The sequence below is a fragment of the Sebastes umbrosus genome, chromosome 21 (assembly GCF_015220745.1).
Source record: "Sebastes umbrosus isolate fSebUmb1 chromosome 21, fSebUmb1.pri, whole genome shotgun sequence".
Lineage (NCBI taxonomy): Eukaryota > Metazoa > Chordata > Actinopteri > Perciformes > Sebastidae > Sebastes > Sebastes umbrosus.
Genome location: NC_051289.1, coordinates 21479505 through 21502948, shown reverse-complemented (window position 1 = coordinate 21502948; position 23444 = coordinate 21479505). Strand labels below are relative to the sequence as shown.

Below are 23444 nucleotides of genomic sequence, written 5' to 3'. Positions count from 1 at the left end.
CACACACACACACACACACACTCATGCATGAATGGTTACGTATAGTATGTACTGCACACACAAACCAGTTGCCAAGATGTTTCCTCTGTAGTTCTCTTCTTGATCTCCCAGTCTTTCTTGGCCAGGGTTAGACTAATGGCCTTTTGGAGGCTGATATGCAGTATAGTCATCAATACTTTTTGAGTGAAGTTGCCAACAGACAATATTGTGTGCCAGTATTCAATATGTTTACAGTCAAAACCATAAAAACGACAGCAACGTGTATAACTCCTCCATGTTTAATCAAGAAAAATGGATCCTGTGGTGCGGAGGCCTCTTGCCCAATCAACGCTAAGATGCAATAACACTTTCTCAAACTCATACCAGTTATTATGTCAATCAAGAGTTTACATTTACAAGTTTCTTCTTTAAAGCAATGCACCAAATAAGTATTTTCTATGCAGCAAGCTTATACTGTATCAACCTAAGACAGATTTGATGTGTCATTTCTTATATTGCCTCTGAAATCTGTCTCCTAGACAACACGTCTCTCTATATTTATTATATTTCTTTCTACATTTTTAAACATTAATGATCTTTATAACAAGAACATACTTAGTTAATTTCTGCACTTAAACTTATAATTAATTGAAAGCTATTTTTACATCTTAACCTGTCTGTTATCTATTTCTTCATTTGTATCTTTTGAACTCATGGATTCATTGACCACGAATAACTTTCTGTACCTTTCTTGGTTTCACACCAAGCGCGGATTTTCATACTAAAAATTTGCATGGAAATTTATAAAAAATGATTTTGTGGGTTCTTATGAATGCTTGCACACCCCTGCGGAACATTTGTGCAGGGGAAAAAAATATTCGGACCGACGTCGAATTTCAGTGGATTTCGGCCTGTGGTAATACATGTTTGACCATTGAAATCCTTTGTTCCAACTGATGTCATTCTGCATAATAACTAGCCATGTGCTTCTCTTTGTTGCACGGAAAGTGTGTATTTTCGGGGCCTTGGAACAATGGGCGTTTGTTTTTGGGTAACGGACTGTTGGACAAATGGGCTTTTTCGGTCCAATGGGACATTTTTCGGACTATTGGTGTTTTGGAATAACAATGGACCGTCCCGTTCTCAACACCCAATAATGTACAACAAACACTACCACCTCAACGACCAACTAAAGGACAATATATGGTTTGAGATCGCCCAGCAGCTGGGAAACGATGAAGATGGTAATTTAGCTGACATGCACTTGTTAACGTTCTTTGTTGGTCAGGGAACAGGGCTAACCACAACAGCTAGCGTTGGCATCACATTTGGGGTCTGATTAGTTTATGCATTGTGTAGTTAACTTTAACCCCTTATGGGCCTTTCACACAGAATGTGGCAATATAGACATTCTCTGTCTGGATAGGTTTTTGTTGTGTGGAGTGGACACGGCACTTTTAGTAGGAAAGTCATTGGGCCTTATTGACAAAAATGTAACAGGGCAACGCGGATAATCTGCACCGGACCCGGTGTGCATAGTTGTCAACGAGGGAAATTCAAGTGCAGATTTTCTGCATTCCCGCACTGCATTTTCGCATCACACTGGTGAAAAATGGCTTTTTGGATGACAATATGCTGTGCTCTACATTGTAGAACCAGAAATATAACACAACAATAGAAACACCTTACAATACAACAGTATGATACATCAATATCACAAATAATAGCCTGCAAAATGACCATATAAAATTGCCTCTTCATCTCTGTGACAGTCTCACCAAATATATAACAGGTCATATTTGTCACTTCATTAGAAACCATCATATTGTACAATTGTTTATGTTATGGCATCCACCCACCATCCAACAGGGTAATCTAATATTGACCTGTTATTTGAACAGGCCACTATTTTTCAATGATCTAATATAACTTACTGAGTCAAAGATTATAGGACAGTCCAATAGCCACTAATAATGAGTGATCATGACTTTATTACTTTTATTACTGCACACAAGGTCAGTCTCACTTCTAATCCCTATTAATTAATGTTGGACGTTTATGAGGTGACCTGATTGAACTGTGAATCAGCCCTCAAACTTTTCATGCCTCAGTGAAGCCAAGAGCGACATTTACAGTACAGTATATTATGACTATATCTGTCATCTGGCCACCCAGGATTAACCAGGGGACAGGAAAGGAACTGTCGTGGAAAAAATGTATTAGACATGAAAGAATGTTTTGGTGTTTTGAAAGACCTCAGAGTCATTCACTCTCAGCATGCAATATGTGAGAAGGCTCTGGTTGTCTGGAGGTTACGATGAGACCTTGCAGATGTTCCCGAATCCCATAGTAAAGAGTCTGGACCAAGGGTTACACAACATTTTTTTGCCTCCTCCAAGGTGGTGTGATTATACGTTACTCTGTATGACATTGGATACACTGTATAAGGCTGAGCAAAAGCAATGTTCAATAAAAATACATGAGCAATGACCGTCTAGCTCACTTTTAAAGAAAGTCCTTGGTATTTGATGGTAGCCTGGAAAACATCCGAGGCACTCTGATTTTGAGTAAAAAATACTTTATGAAATCATGGATGACCACCAACATGTTTCGATTCAGCAAGTCCTCATCAGGGTGGGAAGTTCAGTGATGACAGGTGTTCAAATGTGACATGAGTCAGTAGACATACAAAATGTATGTAAATATGTAGTAAAACTAACTCACACATATACTGGCTTAAAGACAAAAAAATATAAATAACAAATTAAGATCACTAACTGTGAAAATAACGGAATAAAAACCATAATGTGCTAATGTAAACTACAATACTCACACAAATAAAGGCAAAAAAGAGATAAAATGTGGAGCAAATAAATAAATTAAGGATAAATATAATGAAAAAACAATAATATAAACAGACAACGACCTTATGGGACTCTACAGTATGAATAAATAGTACTTGTCCAAAGTATTAGTGGCACCGATAAAAATGTTTGGAGGAATGTATAATGATGGTTTACAGAAACAGGATGAGGCTGCACTGGCTGGTAAATATGCAGTTCAAAACTGTATAATGGCAACATCCTAATATAGAATGGCAGCATAGTGTTCCTTGTCAACTTTGATTTTGTAAGCTCATAACATACTACATCACATGATGAGATACCATAACAGCCTTATGGGACCCTACAATGTTAATGTGTGTGAATTATACAGACTCAGGTCACATGACCATTTGATGACTTTCAAATTTTGAAAGTCATCAAATGGCCATACCTGTCCTTACAACACAGTGCATGAATCACGTTTTCTTTTACATCATGCTGATGGAAACAAGTTCGAGGTGTTGACTTGACCTCCAAATTCTCCAGATCTCAATCCAATCGAGCATCTGTGGGATGTGCTGGACAAACAAGTCCGATCCACGGAGGCCCGACCTCCCAACCTACAGGACTTAAAGGATCTGCTACTGATGGCTTGGAGCCAGATACCACAGCAGACCTTCAGAGGTCTAGTGGAGTCCATGCCTCGACGGGTCAGTGCTGTTTTGGTGACAAAAGGGGGATCTACTCAATATTAGGCAGGTGGTCATAATGTTATGGCTGATCGGTGTATACAGTATATATTTACTATATATGGACTATATATATCTTGGACTGCCACCCAATACCAAGGACTTCCTTTCAAAGTAAGCTGGACAGGCACTGTGAAATATTGGCTGGCTGATAAAAACACACACAGACAGAGGAGCACTACACGTCCCTATTCTCCCTATGTCCACAGCTAACAGATCCGGAGAATGGTGCTTCGTTCAAGAACTGAAAACTGTCCAGTTTTGGCTGATGCTAATTAAAATTTGACCTCATGATTCAAAATGTAACACAGTGTTGGATTTGTATTCAGCATTCTTTTTCTTTTTCATTCCATTGCATCCTGATAGTCAGTATTATTAATATATGACAGAGGTAAAGAGAGGTAAAGAGAGACCTCGTTGACCTGATGGAAGCATGTAAACAGACTATTCTCCTTCTGAAATGTTTAACTGAAAGAGGTCACAGAGCATCCGTTGCTGAACTATGTGGGGAATATTTTGGAAAATGGTCACCGCCTCCGCTCACAAGACAGTTAAGGCCCTGACACACCACGCCGAAGGTCGGCCGTCAGACAGTTTGGGGCCGTCAGTGAGCGTCCGTCAGACTAGTTTTTGCGGTGTGTCCCGCACCGTCGGCTCTAGTCTGCCCGTGTTGGAGGTTTTTCGACTGATTCAGCATGTTGAATCAGATGGGGAGATCGTCGGTGAGAGAAATCCCTTTGATTCACCGTTCAGCTTAAACGAATCAGTGTACAAGAAGAGAAACTGAAGTGAGGAAAGCAAGCAAACGATTAAAGTCAAGAGGACAGAGACGGCTCTTCTCATTTTTCATCTTCATCTCATCTGATTATTCCAATACACAGATATTTTCACAACCACATGTCCATCTGGAATGCAGCTAAGTGGTGAGTGAATATAACAACGGCTTGTATATCCGCAATCCTCGGTATTCCAGTTTCCCTTTTTGAATGACGAATACCGACTACCGCCACCTGGTGGTGTGGAGAGTTATTTCCTTTCACGCAGGCGCACAACGTACGTGCTAACTGAATGTCGGCTGTAGTCTTTGCGGTGTGTTCAAATGCAACTTGTCAGCCAAGATAAAGGCAATGTGAGGCAACGCAACAGTCGGCCATCATTGCCGCTAGTTCTTTGATATTGGGTTGGTGTCTGCACCTTTAGGCCCCGATCAGACAGGGTATGTTTCAGTATGCTGGGGTGGCTTGTTGTAATTGTTTTCAATTGTTTTCAGCGCTTTGCACGCTGCTGTTGCATTGCTGAGTGCCTGGTGTTTAGCACTCTGTGTGCCTCAAGTAAAAAAATGCCAGACGTCATTAGCATTTTTTCTCATTGTGGTCACTTTTGTTGGATACCTGGAGCTTTATGACTTTAACAGTAGTTACCGTGATCTGAACAGAAAACAGCGGAAGGCAAATTAGTGCGGTTCTTGAGATTTCGGGTAACCAGTTTTCATTCATTTAAACTTTACTGATAACTATTTGGGTAATGTAGAGTTCATGGTTTGTATTAAGGTAATGTTAGCACTCATTTGGTGGTTGCTTAGCAACAATATAAAATAAAAAGATGCGACAAACTGCAAAAAACTCTCCGTCTGATCGGAAACAAATAAGGCAGTGGGGTGCGCCTCTGTGTGATCAGGGCCTTAAGCTGCTGTCTGCAGTGCCTCCTCCACAATCAAAAGCAGAGATGCGCTCCTTTAGGCATGACCTATTATTGCAGCCATTGGATTCAAGGTAAAACAGCAATGGACTCTGCACCTGAACTCATTCAGATACAGTGCTCTCTCGAAAGATGCTCTCACATCAGCACCACAAACTGCCTTTTCATCTATATGTGCAAGACACAGACAACTTCATCTTGGGTGTCTTGGTTCACAGACATGGCTCTCATTACCGCCCGGTGGCTTTCTATTCTTCTAAACTGCCTCCTGCCTCCTACCAGGGGATGACAGCATGCTTTAGAGCTGTTGCAGCAATGGCTATCCTAATTGAGAAATCAGCCCCCATTGTTTTGGGCACCAATTCTCAGTCTTTTGCTCTTAATGGTCTGCTACCCATCACATATCAGCTGCACATAGATCCGGCTACAATGCAACCATTCAATCTAGCTCTAACAATTCGGCTCCTAGAGCCTCATCTTTGAACTCAACTACATTGCTCCCATTGATTGATATGGACGATGAGCTAATAGCACACGACCGTGAAACATTGGTAGGTACAGTTACATCACCCAGGCCACAGTTGATGCAAACCCCTATTCCAAATTCTGATTTGATTTTCTTTTGTGATGGTTTAGTAATCACACTCTCGGACACCCAATATCTTTCAGGTTAAGCTGTAACCACTGAAAGAGATGTCGTGGAGATGTATGCTTTGCCTCCTGGAACATCTGCTTGTGCTGGCTCAATATTAGAGGATAATTGGGTAGATTTTAGGTCCGATTCGCCCCTACCGACAAACATAGGGGTGTTCCCAATTTGAATCTGCTCTGAACAGATTATCTGCCCAAATGAACCTATAGTGTGAGAGGTTTACAGACATCATTTTAATTTTACAGACTAGATCGGAGTCTCCCCAATTTTTTATATCTTTGATATTTCCAATTTATTTGAAATTCTGTAGTGTGAAAGGAACAGCGATGGAATATTGAGCAGAAACCCGCAATAGCCAATGAGAAGGAGTTGACCAGGAAGCGCCACCAACCGGATGTTGCATACTTGTGTGGAAAAGAAACACTTGCACTGTAAAATGCATAAGGGTCTTCCCATTACGTCTTCCCAGCCATGACTTAATTCGGTGCAAATACATATCACAAACAAGTACAACCATCTGAGAATGACGGTCTGTCTCCATCATTGTTTATTCTTTATAGTCATGTTTGATCATGAGAGTTTCTGCGAGAACCGAAGTCCCTGGAATCACCACTCTGAATCCTCTCTAAAAATGTGCGTAGTTGGTCTATTTGAATGAACTTGGTGTGGATTCCTATGTTTTCAAGTCTACTGGAGGGGATTTTGCTGATCTTATACCCCTCTAACTTACACTTTTTCTCATTTACAAAGGGGAGACCCCAAATAGTCGACTATTCATTCTAGGAGCCTGATTCAATTGTCAATTTCACAGTCGGATTGTTGCAGTGGCGGAAAAATGTGATTATGAAACAAAGGATCATTCGGCCTATATGGGGTGCTGAATATCTAATTTTACATACAATTGCTTGGTTTCTCCCAGTACATCATGATATAGAAAGAATGCATTTATTAATCAGAGCACTCACATAGAACATAGAACCGTCAGAGCACTACATTTATTTTGAATTTATGAACAATTCTCTGTCAAATCCTCTCTCTCTCTCTCTCTCTCTGACTGAAGTCATTTCCCCTCTGTCTGTGGATTTCTTCAATGAGGGGGAAATGGAATTACGGCCGAAAGTTCTATTTACAACCACAAAAAGCAAGCAGGCAAAGAAACCATGTGTATCTGTCTCTCTATCGATCTCATCTGCTCTGTTTCAGTACTATAGACAGCGGCACATCCAAACAACAAACAGCGTTGTCCATTATTCTGAAACATCAGCTAAATGGACTTGCATCTATATAGCGCCTTTCTAGTTTTCCGACTTCCGACTCAAAGCGCTTTACACTACGTGTCAGCATGCACCCATTCACACACACATTCACACACTGATGGCAGAGGCTGCCATACAAGGTGCCAACCTGCCCATAATCTGCCCGTCTAATCGAAATACTCATTCACACATGGCACAGCCTTTGGAAGCAATTTGGGGTTAAGTATCTTGCTCATATGCTTCAACGTGTGGTCTGGAGGAGCAGGAGATCGAACTTCTGACCTTCTGATTGGTGGGCGACCCGCACTACCTCTTAGCCAGTCGCCCCTGAGCAATAGTCACATTTATCTTGGCCAATCATTTTGTTGGATTTGCTATTTTTCTAAAGATAAAAGCTTAAAGAGAGGGGTATCAATGAGCAAAAAACAAAACAAATACGATTCAATGATCAGTCAACGATAGGCAAGACTAATTCCTGACTTGACTAAATTCTTAGTTGGTGACATCCTTATATTTATAGGCTGATAAAAGGATCAACTCTCGACCCTGAATGTCAAACTGGCCATAAATGCGAGCCCTACTAGTAAATCAAGGAACACCAACTGGACCAAGTGTTGCCCATGTCAGCAGGAAGATCTAAAGTCTCCTCAGGCCAATCCTGCCAAAAGAGAAGATGACGGGTATGTGAACTTGGCGAGGAATATTCCTCTATTTCAGTCACTCCATGAAACAGAGGAATATTATATATATATATATATATATATATATATATATACACACTAACAATCAAGCTAGACCCGGCAAGACTTGACAAAGGTAGTGGGATAGCACAAAAGCACGACATCACAAGAGTTGCAGCCTCCTGTTCAACAACCCAAAGTTACACAGAGCTAAAAAAGATCAACCCATGCTAATCTGCTGCAGATATCTTATAGTTTAAGAGTATTTTTTATAGTTTAGAGCTTTATAGATTAGAGTTAGAGGACAACTGGGGCTCATTGAGTTATTCTTTTATTCATTAAGTGAAGATTGACCTGAAGCATACGTTTTTCCACATCAAGAATGGAGGTATTTTTAACATAATCTGATGTGAAATGCTCAATTTTATTTTTATGTTTATTGTTTTGTGTTATGTATCTCGTGTTTATTGCAGGACTAGTTTACTGAAAGTGCTTGACTTAGCCTAATAATGCTAAAAGGCTGCAAGTTTTATTAGGTGCTTTTAAAGTATTAGTCGCGTTTATTGGCCAGCGTTCTCCTGTAAAACTGCCTCTGCTGTGGCTAGTTATAGTCACACTGGAAGCCAGTCGCTAGTAGTGTGGCTCCATGGATGTCAGTCCGTCTGTCGTTTCACCACTCTGGTCCAGAATAAAATCTCTCAACAACCTTTGTACTGATATTCATGGTCCCCAGACGATGAATCACAATATCTTGGCATGTAACAGCAACACTAGGTCGAAGTTTTCACATCTCTATATTTGAGGGATTGGCACAATTTGCACACAGTCATGGTTCCCAGACGATGTATCTTAATGACTTTGGGGACCCTCTGACTTCCTCTGGGATCACTATGAGGTTGACATTTGTGGGTTTTTTTTACAAGAAGTCTCAACAACTATTGGATGGATTGCAATGACATTTCGTACAGACATTTATGTCCCCCTCAGGATGAATTGTAATAACTTAACCTGTCCTTTAGTGCCATGATCAGGTCGAAACGTTAATGTGTCAAGTACTTTGGTTTATGACCAAATACCTGCGAAATGAATGGCATTCCTTTCAGCCTCAGCTGTCCATGGTAAAAAGAAAAAGTTAGCATTCTAACATTCTAAACTCAGATGATGAACATGGTAACGTTATACCTGCTAAACACTAGCATGTGAGCATTGTCTTTGGTAGCATGTTAGCACGCAAGCAGTGCTGCAAGCAGCCGACGTGTGTATCACGCAGCCACCACGCCACGCAGCCGCCATGCGCTCCTGACGTTATATGTGTGCCCCGGGCTTAGGCGCAGCACTGCTTGCAAGCACTGCTTGTCGGGTGTTCACACCAGCTGCGTGTCGGCTGCGTTTCTGCTGCGTTTCTGCTGCTGCTGTCAGCCTTTTCTTTCTACATAGAGTTTGCCTTTTAATGGCCATTTAACTTCATGATAAATGTGATTTATATTTATTTTAGAAAGAGAAAGGTAGAGAAACATGTGGTCATTTGTAAATAATAGTAATAATCCACTATTAAAACTCCGTACTATATTCATTCATAGAGCTCTGCAAGTCACTGCATGTTCTAGAACACTGTCCGGCACATATTGCAGAATAAAAGCCTTGTGTTAACAAATGAAGACACGTGAGACGCGCGTCTGTGTGGCTGCTCTAACCTGTTAACAGGGAAGCCGAAATAAAAAAACAACAGGTAACGCAGCCGCTACGCGCTCCTGACGTTGTATGTGTGTCCACGCCGTAACAGTACAGCTAGCATGGGTGCCATAGAGGTGACACACTGCATTTTTGGCACCAAGAATGAGATCATATCACATGGTACGCCGCCCGCCACTCGTTTTCCATATTTTGGTCACTTCATTAGGTGAGGGTACACCCACAAAAACCTCTCTAAAATCACACAAACCCGTTGATTCATGTTTTGCTCGTCTTTCCACTTTATTCCACGTCATACAGAACATGCAACATGATGAGATGGAGATTATTCGGGTTACATTTTATAGTAGTATTCGAAGAAACCAAGGATTTTTTGTTATAAAAGTGAATTTATTTGTGGCGCATTACCAGGATCCGGAGATTAAGCAGGATAACTATTTCTTTCAAAGATTGTCGGCGAGTATTTGCTGTTTGAAAGTCTATTGTCATTCCAAAGTTCCAAAGGTGGATTTGATTTTCCAAATCTTGGATCACTCGGTAGAAACATGCAAAGTCAACAGCACCTACAGCGCGTAAACAATCATTTTAATGAATTCCTCCCTGTGGAAGATATGATTCATGCTCTTCACAGCAGACAGGTATCCTGCCAATTACACGCCTAATTGAATCCCTTTTCTGTTTGTTATTCTGTCATCAACATGTACTTTACTTTGGCTACTTCACGCTTAACATTATCTTTGTCCTCATCAACCTTTTGTGTGATTGAGGGAAAGACGTAGGGGGTTGATGAGGGAGTGAAAGTGTATGGATAAGTTAATGTGGGTAATATGGTTAAGAGTGAGCTAGTGAATGATGTCAGGGCGCCGTTGTCATCAGATCCGAATCACTTCCTTCGCCCTCATCCGTGACTGTGAGCAATTTACGATTACAGTTTTGAAAACACGGGTGAAAGAGGAGGAATATTGAGGAGGAATATTGCTTCCTGTTTTACTTTTTCATGCACATTATCCAATTCCAAGTAAAAGATCTTTGTTTGTTCTCTGTTTTCTTGTCCTTTTGGCCGACAATCTTTTTCTATCAATGTTTGCTGTTTTTTTTTTACCAATTTTGGTTACATTTTTAGGTTTTATTGTGAGAATATTCCAAAATACCTGCTTTATATACTTTAGAGTATTTATACCCCAGTAATGTTTCGTACACTTGAGTAACATTTCTGTAAAATCACAACACTTGCTTGATAGAATAAATTGCTGCTCTTTGCACCCCTATATGCAAAACTAGTTGGACTCCAGCAGAGGAGCGATTCTGGTTAGTGCTAAGTGGATCTGTTTTAGCCACTGCCAAGATTCACAGCGAGTCCATATACTGTACTGTAGCTGACTGTCTGCACCGTAAACGAATCTCCACCCTGCAGAGTAAAGCCTTGGTCTCTTGATCAAATTCCTTTTGCCAGTCTCATGATGGCTGATTCCATTTGCTGTATGAGTCCGGCAATGTGAGGAGGAACTCCCCAGAGGGATACCACAGGTGAGAAGCCGGCGCTGAAAAAATTAAAAGATTGTCGGTGGCAGTGGCGGAAATCCATCTGTTATTAATACAGTCTAGATAAATAGCGGTGTGAGAGGTATATCCGACTCCCGCAACAGCATCAGCTGGAGCTGCAGAGAGGCAATAAATGGACACAAATAATTTAATTCTAAGTAGCCATTATCATTGTTTTGTCACTGGAGTGTAACATATAGAAGTGGGACTATATGAAGCTTACTACAAACTGGAACATTCCTCCCCACAGTTCTCAGACACAACAGGAGGATGGTGGTATAAGATAATAGACTGGAAATATCCCTCATAAGTCATACATGCCTTCACAATTTTACTCTTCGGATCTACTGGATATCTGTGTGCATTACATTGCAGAACAACAGAGTTGTCACTGCACCGATGTCTCGCTTAGATCATCTTTTTAGCTATTTAAAGCAGTTACAAGACAGGTTAAACAAATGTGTTAGGAATTCATCCTGTATTTACTTTGCTTTGCAATCAACCTGTTTTTAAACCTGGAGTCACAAGTTAAAATTAGCATTTTGTGATATTAAAATAATTAAAAAAAAGCCTTCATTAATTTATAGACAAATCCAGGTGCCCGTGATGCCAATAAAGCTAAATCTGGTATCGCAGTAAGGCTGCCGTCCTCCCTGCCACAAGACAGAGACCTAAACAGATGCTATCTATCCAGTCATCTATCAACCTGTCCAAACAAAAAGCCACCAGGGTATTGGAGCCAAGTGAAGTGGAATGCGCATGTCAGGATTGTAACTGATGATCATACTGCTTAAATGAGTTAACATTTTAGCTCTAATGGCAGGGGAAAATGAACTTGCATGTGCAGCCAGCTCTGTAACCAGACTGATGCAGACATCTAAGACAGCTATGACAAATGGTAACACCCCTAAACACAGCCGCAACAGTAGCAGCAGAAGCAGAAATCCTGGAAATCCTGAGACCAAAAAGGTTTCCAGTAAGATACTGACAAAGACACGACGCATAAGAGGGAGAGGGAAAATGCCATCTTTTCTCTCAAATGTGACTGTGATGAAAGGCATGCAGGGAGATTAATTTCTTAGAGGCGTTCCACCTTCTCGGCCATTTTGACCCCAGCGAAGAGAAGATTGAATAGATAATTCCGCAGCAGCTCGGCACATTCTGCCCTAGACGGTCTCTGAATGAGCTCCAGCATTATCTCGTTCACACCCTCGTGCTTCTTCTCTAGGGTGTGCTTCGGCGAGTCTTCTGGCTGAACAGGATGGCATGCCAGTCAAAAGCACCACGGAGGATGATAATGAAACAGTCATCAAACATTATTGGTGGGGTAAAGCCAGTGGACATCCCAGGCCACACTGAATGGCACATGCATACACCAGCAGAATACTAAGCAGCTGTGACAGTGCTGAAGTTATTCCTCAATATGCTGAAATAAAGGTTGAAGATGTCTCAAATTACGATGGGTAGCAGATAGGGTGAAAAAAATTAAAACATAAGATTGGTAAGATAAGACTGGTGTATTTGATCAAATTTTAAGCACCCTCATCTTAAGCACTACACTTTTGGGCTACGTCTTACCCGAGGAGGCCCTGTAATTGGAATTTTCACTTATTATGTTGGTAAATCTAGTGGAGCAGTCTGCCGGGATAAGAACCCTTCTTTAATTGAAGCCCAAATCAAATCTGCGTCATCAACATGCACACGTCTTGGCAGCTTCTCGGGGTAAGTGTTTGTAAAGTGAATGTGTGCTCATTAGTATTGCACAAGAAACTCTCAACAGTTTTTTTTCTTTTTGCATTTTGGAAAAGGACATTCCTGCCATATTAATGTCAGAAAAGCTGCAGACTTTTAAAAAAAATTGCTGGAAAGTTAGTTCACCTGATTATTTCTTCTAACCTTTGAATTTTCCCCTTCTAATTATGCTCCGCAGTGGTGTCGGTATGTTAGGATGTTGAAGCTGCGCCAAAAAACTTCTTCACTTCAGCCTCCATTCTGATGTAGAAGCAGAAGAGTGTGCCGGATATAAGATTATGCATAACTTAAGGATGTAGGCGTTCACACTGGTTTGGTATCAGCAGCTCAATAGGCAATAATTGCAATTATAGGCTCTACTAGGTTAAAACCATCAGAACCCTGCTTTAAACTCTTAGATAGCATTGCATTAATATGTTCAGTGCGTTCCCAGAGGTGCTTTGAAGTCATATTGCAATTTATTAGGTGTAACTACTTTCCTTAAACTTATTTCCTTTACTTTTACTTCAGTGAATGATTTTCTGTTTCTTAGAATGCCTTTCAGCAACTTTGAGGTAATGTGCCTAAAGTTGTTGCTTCAAGTAAAAGCAGGATATATGGACATATAAATATGTAAATTCACAGTAGTTAGCTGACTGCTGATGAAGAAATCAATCATATCTCCTCTTAAACATTGGAGTTGTCGCTAAGATAAGAACGATTTTAAAGAACTGACACCAAAACTTGATGTTTACAATGAACATTTTTACACTGGTATTGATCTCTATTGCACAGCAGCTGCACTGTAAATCTACAACTGACCGTTCACTCACTAAACCCCTCCCTCAAACAGCGATCGTCCAATCACAGCTTAGCAACCGTAACTAGGCACAGCAGATCTTTCATCGGATTTCTCCACACGTTGAAGCGGTGTGCATAGTGATACTTGACATTTTAAGAGTGTGGTGTTTTTTTTTTCTATCTTTTCATACAACCAAAGATACAAGAGTGAAAGTGGAAGGAATGGATGAGATGCTCTAACAGAGGCTGCAATTGTTAGAATGCCTGGCTTACTCTCTCAATAAATACGAAACTGTTAACTTCTAAAGCACATCATGTCAGCTAAGCAGTCAAACAGGGTTAACTACAATGCAATACAAAAACAAAAAATCGGTTTCTCGAAAAATTACTCAAACCGATTAATTGACTATCAAAATAGTTGGCGATTAATTTAATAGTTGACAACTAATCAATTAATTGTTGCAGCTATAGTCTATTAACACAATATCATGTATGTAGCGATCAAGTGCATTATAAAGACCCCTTTTATAAGATTCTTGTTTAAACGAGTTAGCTCAAGCTAATCAAATCTGCCTAGTTGGGCAGCGGTGGCTCAGAGATAGAGTGGTTTTGATCCCCGGCTCCACATGTTCACATGTCACATCCCAAATTGCTCCCGAAGGCTGTGCCATCAGTGTGTGAATATTTAGATTAGATCCTGATGGGTAGGTTAGCACCTTGCATGGCAGCCTCTGCCATCTGTGTATGAATGTGTGAATGGGTAAATGCTGACATGTAGTGTAAAGCGCTTTGAGTGGTCGGAAGATTAGAAAGGCACTATATAAATGCAAGTCCATTTACCATTTGACGGTTGCAGGCTACATAATGCCAAATCAAGTAACAATTGTTTCAAAAATTTATATTTTATTCATTTTGGGTGCTAAATCTAAATCGCATATGAACTGTGTGATAATGAAAAGCTTAGCAACAGTAACTAAGGGGGGTGGGGTTTTTAGAGAACGTGAAGTTGAAAAAAATACACCAAAATTCAAAACAGACACATCGCCAGTAGTCTTATGGTATCTTTTAAGTTTTAGGTAACCTATATCAAACTAAACTCTTCTGTAGTACTTCTAGTTTAAAGCTACTTAATACGTTTTCTTACATTTTCACTTGTAAGAAATTAATAAGCGCAGCCCGTAATCATCTCTTCGGTTGATTGAGTACAGTATAAATTCACTGAGACCACAAGTGTCTTCCATTCCTCTCAAGTCCAGCCTTTCAGCTCTCGTGCAGTGATATGCATGTGATATGGGCTCCGCTCGGGAGGTAATTATAGTAATCATAAGGGCAACAGAGGGAGAGGGTCGTAACTATGCCCCTGGTAGATTCAACATCATGTATCAGCTCCTGTAATTATGGCTTAGACGGTTATTAACTGAGATGCATTCACCCAGACGAGTGAAAAAAAGCCCCAAACAAGGGAAAGTCACTTTAAAGACTCATAATCATCATCTATAAAAAGAGAGCGACTTTCAGCATTATACATATTAATATTACCTCGTCTCTTTTTAGATAGAACAGTATGGACTGGAAGCCTCGGGCATAGCAGCACGAGGCAAGAACAGGAAATTGTTCAGAGGCTTATTTGTCACTGTCAGTACCGAGACATCTTATTACTAATCAACAGGATTAATTCACTTGCCTGACAAGCATAAGCTCAATTGAATTATTCGCAAAAAGTCCCTGCCCCACACACCTAACATCTGACACATCCTAAAGCACATATTCAAAGAAAGTGACAGGAAACTCATTACAACCTCACACGGACTCAGACAGTCTACCATCTCTCTAAGTCCGAGCAGAAAGCTCCGTGTATTTACCCTGCTGCTGGTATAAACAATCCACATCCATCATCAGTGGACTTCCTTTATATCCAGTCCATCAGCTCTGACGACCCCCCTCCCTGCTTCAAACGTGAAACACGCGGCGTCACAACTAATGACTTTGCTGGCGAGTCTTCTTGTGGCTGGCTGTTTGCTTTGTTTGTGTTGACACATATGTATATTTAGAGGTTGTCGTCTTTAATTTGGCCCCCGGTGGGAAACGGTGATGTGAAATATAAAATGGTTGTGTAGGTGTGTGTGCCCACAGCATCTCTCATCTTTTAATATGGCATCTGTGCCAGACAAGTTCTCCTAGCCAGCCTGAGTGTATCCTCCACATAAATGCTAATGCAAGCTGAAAAAGGATTTCAAACAAGCAGAAACAGCATCAGCTCCTGGCAGACGACACCTCCAGCTCTACCATACACAATAACTTCAAAGATGTTTCATATGATTAATGATCAACAGGACGTCGTATCAATGAGAAGACCTAACATTTCTCCCCCCCAACCTTTGCAGCTGTGATCACATTTCAGCTCATGTTTTGATCAAAACATGAAACCTTTCAACAGAAGCTAAGGCTGAAAACTGCTTCTCTGTAAATCTGCAAATCTGGCATTTACATTACAGGTGGATTAGACTCTGTGTGTGAGTGTGACTGCATGTGGGTGTGTGTATGCCTGCCTGCCACCTACTCACAGTGGCTAACACAAAGGGCAAGTGCATACACAAAGCTCCATCCCACTGGTGTTGTAACAAAATTCCCGAGAGGAACAGCTCCCAAACATCCACATTATTCACAGCAGTTCTGTTTAGCGAAGCCATGCACATCGTTTGTTGTCTATCCACTGAGGTGCAAACAGGTTTGCTGTTGCTAACCAGGTTACTTCATATCCCAGAGAACAACATGGCACTGTTGAGCACAAACGCAAATACATTGGTAGTTTTAGCACAATCTCAGAACCAATAGGTTTCCGGTCTGACGACAGATGCCTCTTGGGTTCCGGTGTAGCCAGCGGATATCTGGGCCAGGCTTTCCTCTTCCATGCGTCGGTTATTGTTTGCAGTCCGATTAGTAACTTGAGTTACAAGACTGGAGTTGGAGTTGAGAGACGACGTCTATGACCAGATTGTTTCAGAAGTAGCCAGTTTACGAGCTCATTTTGAACCAATAAAAAGCTAAATCCTCATCAGACGATAGCCGGCGGGTTCCCAGATTGCATTTCGGCCAATGTGTTCCGCCTCTTTTGCTCTGTTTACCTGCATTCAACTGAAGCCTGCTCGAACGTGATTGGTCAATACTACTCGGACTGAATGTTAATCAGCTTTTATTGTCACATATTGTATTGTTCACAGCACAGCACACAGTGGAAGTTAGTCTCTGCATTTAAGCCCATCCTAGTATAAGTATTAGTATTAGCAGTGGGCAGCTACTATGCAGCACCCGGGAAGCAGTTTGGGGGTCCGGTGCCTTGCTCAAGAGCACATCGGCAGTGTCCAGGAGGCGAACTGGCAACTCTCCAGCTTCCAGTTCCAAAATTATGTCCCTTTATTATGTCATGACTGCTAGTGTAACTGGATTTCAAATGTAGCTGGAATGAGCTTACTGGAGATACTGTAGGTAGATTACTGTCATACTGGAGGTACTGTGATACTGGAGATACTGTGCTGCAAAAGAATTGAAGCTTATTTAATGCTGGAATTATCAGATCATAAAAAAAGAGTAATAATGAAATACAATGTTGAAAAATAACTTTACATTTAAATTTTAAATCTAAACATTAAATTAATGCGATTCAAGCTAAAATCTCTAAATAGATTTTAGCCATTAGCTGTGATGACTAAGCAATGAAACTATAGATATGTCTGGTGCATTTTAAGTTGGCAACTGAATTTTTGGCAGCGGTCTGACGTCAGACTCCTGGAGTCTATTAAGTCTCTCTCTCTCCTCCAATCGATATGTCCTCCAGGTGCAGGATATAATGTGTAATCATAAAACTCAAATTCCAGTCATCATTTTGATCATGATGAGAGCAACACAGTGCTGTTAGCAGTCGCTGTGTAATTACCCGGCTGGCACGGACCATAAGGGAAAACTCAACTATGCAAATATTTCATTTTCTCACAGAGGCTCCTTCCGTTGTGTACAGTCAGTGCAGAGGTATCTGCCAGGATCCTGCCACACCAAGACAAAGGGGGATCCATACTGTTAGCCCCAGCTTCAGCCACTTTATCCAGAATAGATCTGGGTTTTAAGAGGTTATTTTAATGTTGCTAAAGTGAACATGTGGGGGGAAAAAAGGACACATAAATGTCAGGAGGTAGAGGCTGCCACCCCTTATTGTAATGAACAAAGCCTTGTGTACAACGTCTGACAGCCCGTGAGTGACAGCTTAATCATTTCCAGCTTAGTGTAATACTATAAAAGGTTTGCCTTTCCAGATCTTCTTTAAACACTGGAGCAGAAAAGGGCCGTGCTACCAATTTGCATGCAGCTCTTGCTCCACCAATAACTCATATTCCTCAATGGCAGCGGTGTATTCATTGATTTAATCAAAACAGATGAAAGATAGAAACTGAACTGAATGATAGTCATCAGAGGTAACCAGGGGTAACACTGCAGAAATACATTTCTAAAATATAGAGAGAATGACATATCCAGAGGTCTCTGTTAATGCAATAACAAGAACCTGTAGACCAGCGATGCATGGGGGCTGCGATGGTTAGTTTCAGTGCTGGTTAATGTATCGATTCCCTTTTCACTGAATTGCTAAAAGGTGATAAAAATAACTAAACTGAAGGCATCAAAATGTTTTTCTGTATGAGCAGCAGTCAAAAAACAAAGGCATTGGAACAGAAAAAGCAGCAAGTCCTCACATTAGAGGAGCTGTATATAAGTAATTGATCAATCTTCTAATTGTTTCAGGACTATTGGAGAGGTTCAAGGATCTCAACCCTATGTATAACGCAGCATTGGGTGTACTCTCCTCAGCATCATTGCGCTCTGCTCCAAAAGGTTTAGACAACACATGAACTGATGGATAACGTTTTCTCCTCTTCTGTGGGTTGCTGCACAGCTTGTGTGGTGAAGTTTCAGCACCATGGACAGCTCCACAGCCTCAACCAACACAAGACCCTGAGTAACATATTGATTTCTCCATTCATCATAAGGGACTCCTTTAGTCACGGTTATTTCATCTTTCCTTTAGTACAAAACTGCAAATCACTGCTCATGTGATTCCATTTCCCTCAGATTTACTTAATGTTCTTTGCACAACGATAAACCAAATAGTGTCAGAAACAGGAACACAGTGTTTAATTAAGACAGAAGAGAGACAGTCCTTGGTGGGGGATGAAAAGGTTATGCCACTGGGACATAACCGTGCTCCTGCTGGGCTCAACTATTAGTCATATACAGCACAAATGGAAGCATATATAGTCATGTATTAAAAACAATCATTAGTCTATGCTAGTCTAATGCACTTGCTCTCACTGTTGCATCATAACCCATTTGTCTTACAAACAAAAGAAGATCCACAAGTGGGCGAGCTGGATGAGTATAAAAGGTGATTAGTCACAGAGGAATTGTGTTCCAGCTTAAACCCCATTTTGGTACATAGAAATAATATTATATAATATAATATACCATAATAAATAAATACATATAAAATGCTGTTTCGATGTTCTGCTTATTGCATGACTGATCATCACTACACTTTTTTTTTTTCTAACATGGTACAAAAAACTGCATTGAAAATGTGCCAGTTTAATGTTTTCTTGCTGATGGGAAACACATATTTCCTATAAAACAACACTTAAATACACGAATTAATAAGGTTTATTTGTAAACTCGTCATACACATTATCTACTAACAAGCACTGCATTTTCAAGAAGTTTTAATATTAATTCATATGACTTGTTCCAGCCCACCTTCAGCCTATTCATAGCTGTAAATCATTATTATTATGATGATTATTATGGGAATAAGTGCAGCTAGGTGCATTAAACCTAAACCGAAGTGTAGTGCATGCTGTAGATCTGTGAAGCTCTTTAAATCGTGTCTAACCAGGTTAATATTAGGGCTGGTAAATAAGGCAACATTAAATAGTAGGACTTTTGGGTGAAGTTTGGCATGACAGCCTCCATAAAGAAACGGGCATGTAAACCAGGCTGCAGGCTGGAGCTGTCCAAAAAACTATAGCTGTTAATTAGAGCAACACTCTGATATGAAACAGCAGGCGCTTATAATAAAATAAGATGCAGTAATGAACTCACCATAGAGGGGTATAATCCGAAGATGGTGAGAGAGAGGACCGGGTACAGGACGCTCAACAGGACCCGCATGGTGACGGGCTCTCCTCCGAGGTGCAGTCCGCTAACATAGAGAGCTCCTGTCCTCCTGTTCACCTCTCCGCGTCTCCTACTGCTGTCCAACCTCAGACAGAGACAGAGACAGAGACAGAGACAGAGACAGAGCGCTCCGACGGCGGAGCAGAGACCTCACGTTCACCGGCATCACACCACCGCTCCACGGTGATCACACTGAAGCCACGGAGACGGGAAAAGTTTTGAGAGAGGGAGAACATATTCAGATATCTCAGTTGAGCAGACTGCAGGGGAGGTGCGGAGGGCATGTGACATCACTTGATGAGTTTAGGGGCTTATCTATCTATCTATCTATCTATCCATCTATTTATCTATCTATCTATCCATCTATTTATCTATCTATCTATCTATCTATCTATCTATCTATCTATCCATCTATTTATCTATCTATCTATTTATCTATCTATCTATCTATCCATCTATTTATCTATCTATCTATCTATCTATCCATCTATTTATCTATCTATCTATCTATCTATTTATCTATTTATCTATCTATCTATCTATCCATCTATCTATCTATCTATTTATCTATCTATCTATCTATCTATCTATCTATCTATCTATTTATCTATCTATCTATCTATCTATCTATTTATCTATCTATCTATCTATCTATCTATTTATCTATCTATCTATCTATCTATCTATCTATCTATCTATTTATCTATCTATCTATCTATCTATCTTTCCATCTATTTATCTATCTATCTATCTATCTATCTATTTATCTATCCATCTATTTATCTATCTATCTATCTATCTATCCATCTATTTATCTATCTATCTATCTATCTATTTATCTATTTATCTATCTATCTATCTATCCATCTATCTATCTATCTATTTATCTATCTATCTATCTATCTATCTATCTATCTATCTATCTATCTATCTATTTATCTATCTATCTATCTATCTATCTATCTATCTATTTATCTATCTATTTATCTATCCATCTATTGCAACTATTGTAGGTCTATCTATCTATCTATCTATTTATCTCTCTTATCTATCTATCTATTGTGTCTATCTATCCATCCATTTATCTATTTATCTATGTATCCATCTATCTATCTATCTATCTATCTATCTATCTATCTATCCATCTATCTATCTATCTATCTATCTATCTATCTATCTGTCTGTATGTATGTATGTCTGTCTGTCTATCTATCTATCTATCTTTCTATCTATCTGTCTGTCTGTCTGTCTGTCTGTATGTCTGTCTATCTATCCATCTATTGCAACTATTGTAGGTCTATCTATCTATCTATCTATCTATTTATCTCTCTTATCTATCTATCTATTGTGTCTATCTATCCATCCATTTATCTATTTATCTATGTATCCATCTATCTATCTGTCTGTCTGTATGTCTGTCTGTCTATCTATCTATCTATCTATCTATCTATCTATCTATCTATCTATCTTTCTATCTATCTGTCTGTCTGTCTGTATGTCTGTCTGTCTATCTATCTATCTATCTATCTATCTATCTATCTATCTATCTATCTATCTATCTTTCTATCTATCTGTCTGTCTGTCTGTATGTATGTCTGTCTATCTATCTATCTATCTATCTGCCTGTCTGTCTGTCTATCTATCTATTACCATGACACTGTAGGCTATCAGGACTTTGTTGACCTTCATATTCACCTTCAGATTCTGTCCATTTTCTTATAAGGGAAAAAGAAGAAAGAAAAAATGCATACCCCTTACTATCACTATGCACTCAAGATTATGCCAAAAACTACAGTAGTGTGTGTGTGTGTGTGTGTGTGTGTGTGGGTGTGTGTGTGTGTGTGCGCGTGCGTGTGTGTGTGTGTGTGTGTGTGATCTGACTCTCTTGTGGCAGATTGACATTTAGTTTCCACTCAAATTGCTACGCATAGATGATAATGATAGTAACAAAACAGCAAACGAACAACAGCTTGTAAGGAACTAATGGGCTAAATTCCATCAAATACAGAGAATATTGGTCCCTTTTTGAATGTGTATCCACGAACAAACAGTTCATATTTGCAGAAATGATCTGCTATTGATGCTGTCATAAGAACTGATAATCACGTTACAGTGGCAATTTTGCTGGCAGAGACTCAGAGCAGGTGTGCTTTGTGGATATGAACTCGCTTTACATCACACAATCTAAGAGGTGATTTTCACACTTTATGCTATAGTCTACACTATACTAACCTTGAAGGAAAAAAGCATATGTGAAACAGGCTTAGTAACAACAATCACTGATAAGACAATGGTTCCTCACATTTGCTTCAAAAGGAGAGGGAAGCAATCGAGGGTTCTTTATGACTGTCATTCAGAGCCGGAGCGGAGAGGTTTTATTTACAAGACCGGCGGGTGGGTTCTGCACACATCTGTGGTTACCTCCGTACTGTATAGTTTCATGAATATCTCATGCCTGAGATATTCATGGAACTATTCATCAGTGGAGCAGCGGTGGGGAGATGAGATGCCAGTGCAGGCTAGCGTGAAGATGCACGCCTCTAGAAAAGCAGCGGCACAATACCATGAGATGCAGTGCTGCTGGCGGTGGCAGTCAGTCGAAGTCTTGATAATCTGGTCATCAGCTGTGTGACACTTTGCTCCGGGGTATCTCTACAGTTACATGAAGAAGAAGAAGAAGAATTTCTCCACACATCTCTCACCACAGCAGCAATGTATTTCTCACTTCAGTGACACATCTTTGACTCTTGACATAGCTTTATGTGTGCTGTTTTTCTGTCTGGTAGATCCTCATACATACAGTACATAAAGAGAAATATATACAGATACACCACTGGAAGATTGTTCTATTGGTCACCGGGATCATCCATATGTTACGGTTAGCTTGGATACTCTCTGATAACACTTCAGCATAGACTGTTGGTGTGGAGTGAGAATAGACAGCTATTGTTTTATATCTAACTAACTAAATAATCCAAGTACATTTTAAATACATGCAGCTGTATGTATTGTATGCAGAAGATTGATAAGAAAACAATTCAGTAAATGTAAAAAATAATCCCCCAGAGGATGAACCCTACTCACCTATCCTCTAGCGCCACCAGCAGGTTCATATTTTTGGGTTTTAGTAAAATGTCTCAAAAAGTACTGAATGGATTGCTGTGAAAGTGCAGCCTCACAGAGCTGCAGGTATGGCTGTAGGCTCTTAGTCTTGTTGAATCTGCAAGACAGATTTTTTTTTAAGAATGCCAAAATATTTTCAAGAGTAAAAGATCAGACTTCTTTCTTTCAATACAACTTGTCACCCAAGTAAACAGTTTTTTAAAAATAGATAAAGGTTCAGTTTTCGTGCCAAACAGGATGCAATCATGTAGAGGAGCAGAGGAATGAAAAGAAAAGGTGAGTAATAAAACATGTGAGGGCTCTACTGGAGGACTAACTGTTCTGTAGAAATACTGTGGTTTCACCGGGAACACTCAACTTGTGTCTGGTTGCACTCACAAACACCCAAAGACGGTGTTGGGATTCGCGACTGAAGCCACCAAGCTTTCTCTTACTGTACCCGGTGAGTATGTTAAACTTGAAACCTTCATAACTGAGGGAAACCTTCTCCTTCATGGGTA

The 23444-nt window shown here is 40.1% G+C and overlaps 1 protein-coding gene across 1 annotated transcript in view; it reads right to left on the bottom strand.

The window, feature by feature from the left end:
• Positions 1 to 20006, bottom strand: part of olfm3a (olfactomedin 3a) — a 31361-nt gene extending 11355 nt beyond the window's left edge. Inside the window, exon 1 of the mRNA XM_037756208.1 lies at positions 19747 to 20006. Coding sequence (XP_037612136.1) covers positions 19747 to 19815 — 69 coding nt within the window. The 5' untranslated portion in view covers positions 19816 to 20006. The remainder of the gene's footprint in view (positions 1 to 19746) is intronic.
• Positions 20007 to 23444: the final 3438 nt, after the last annotated feature.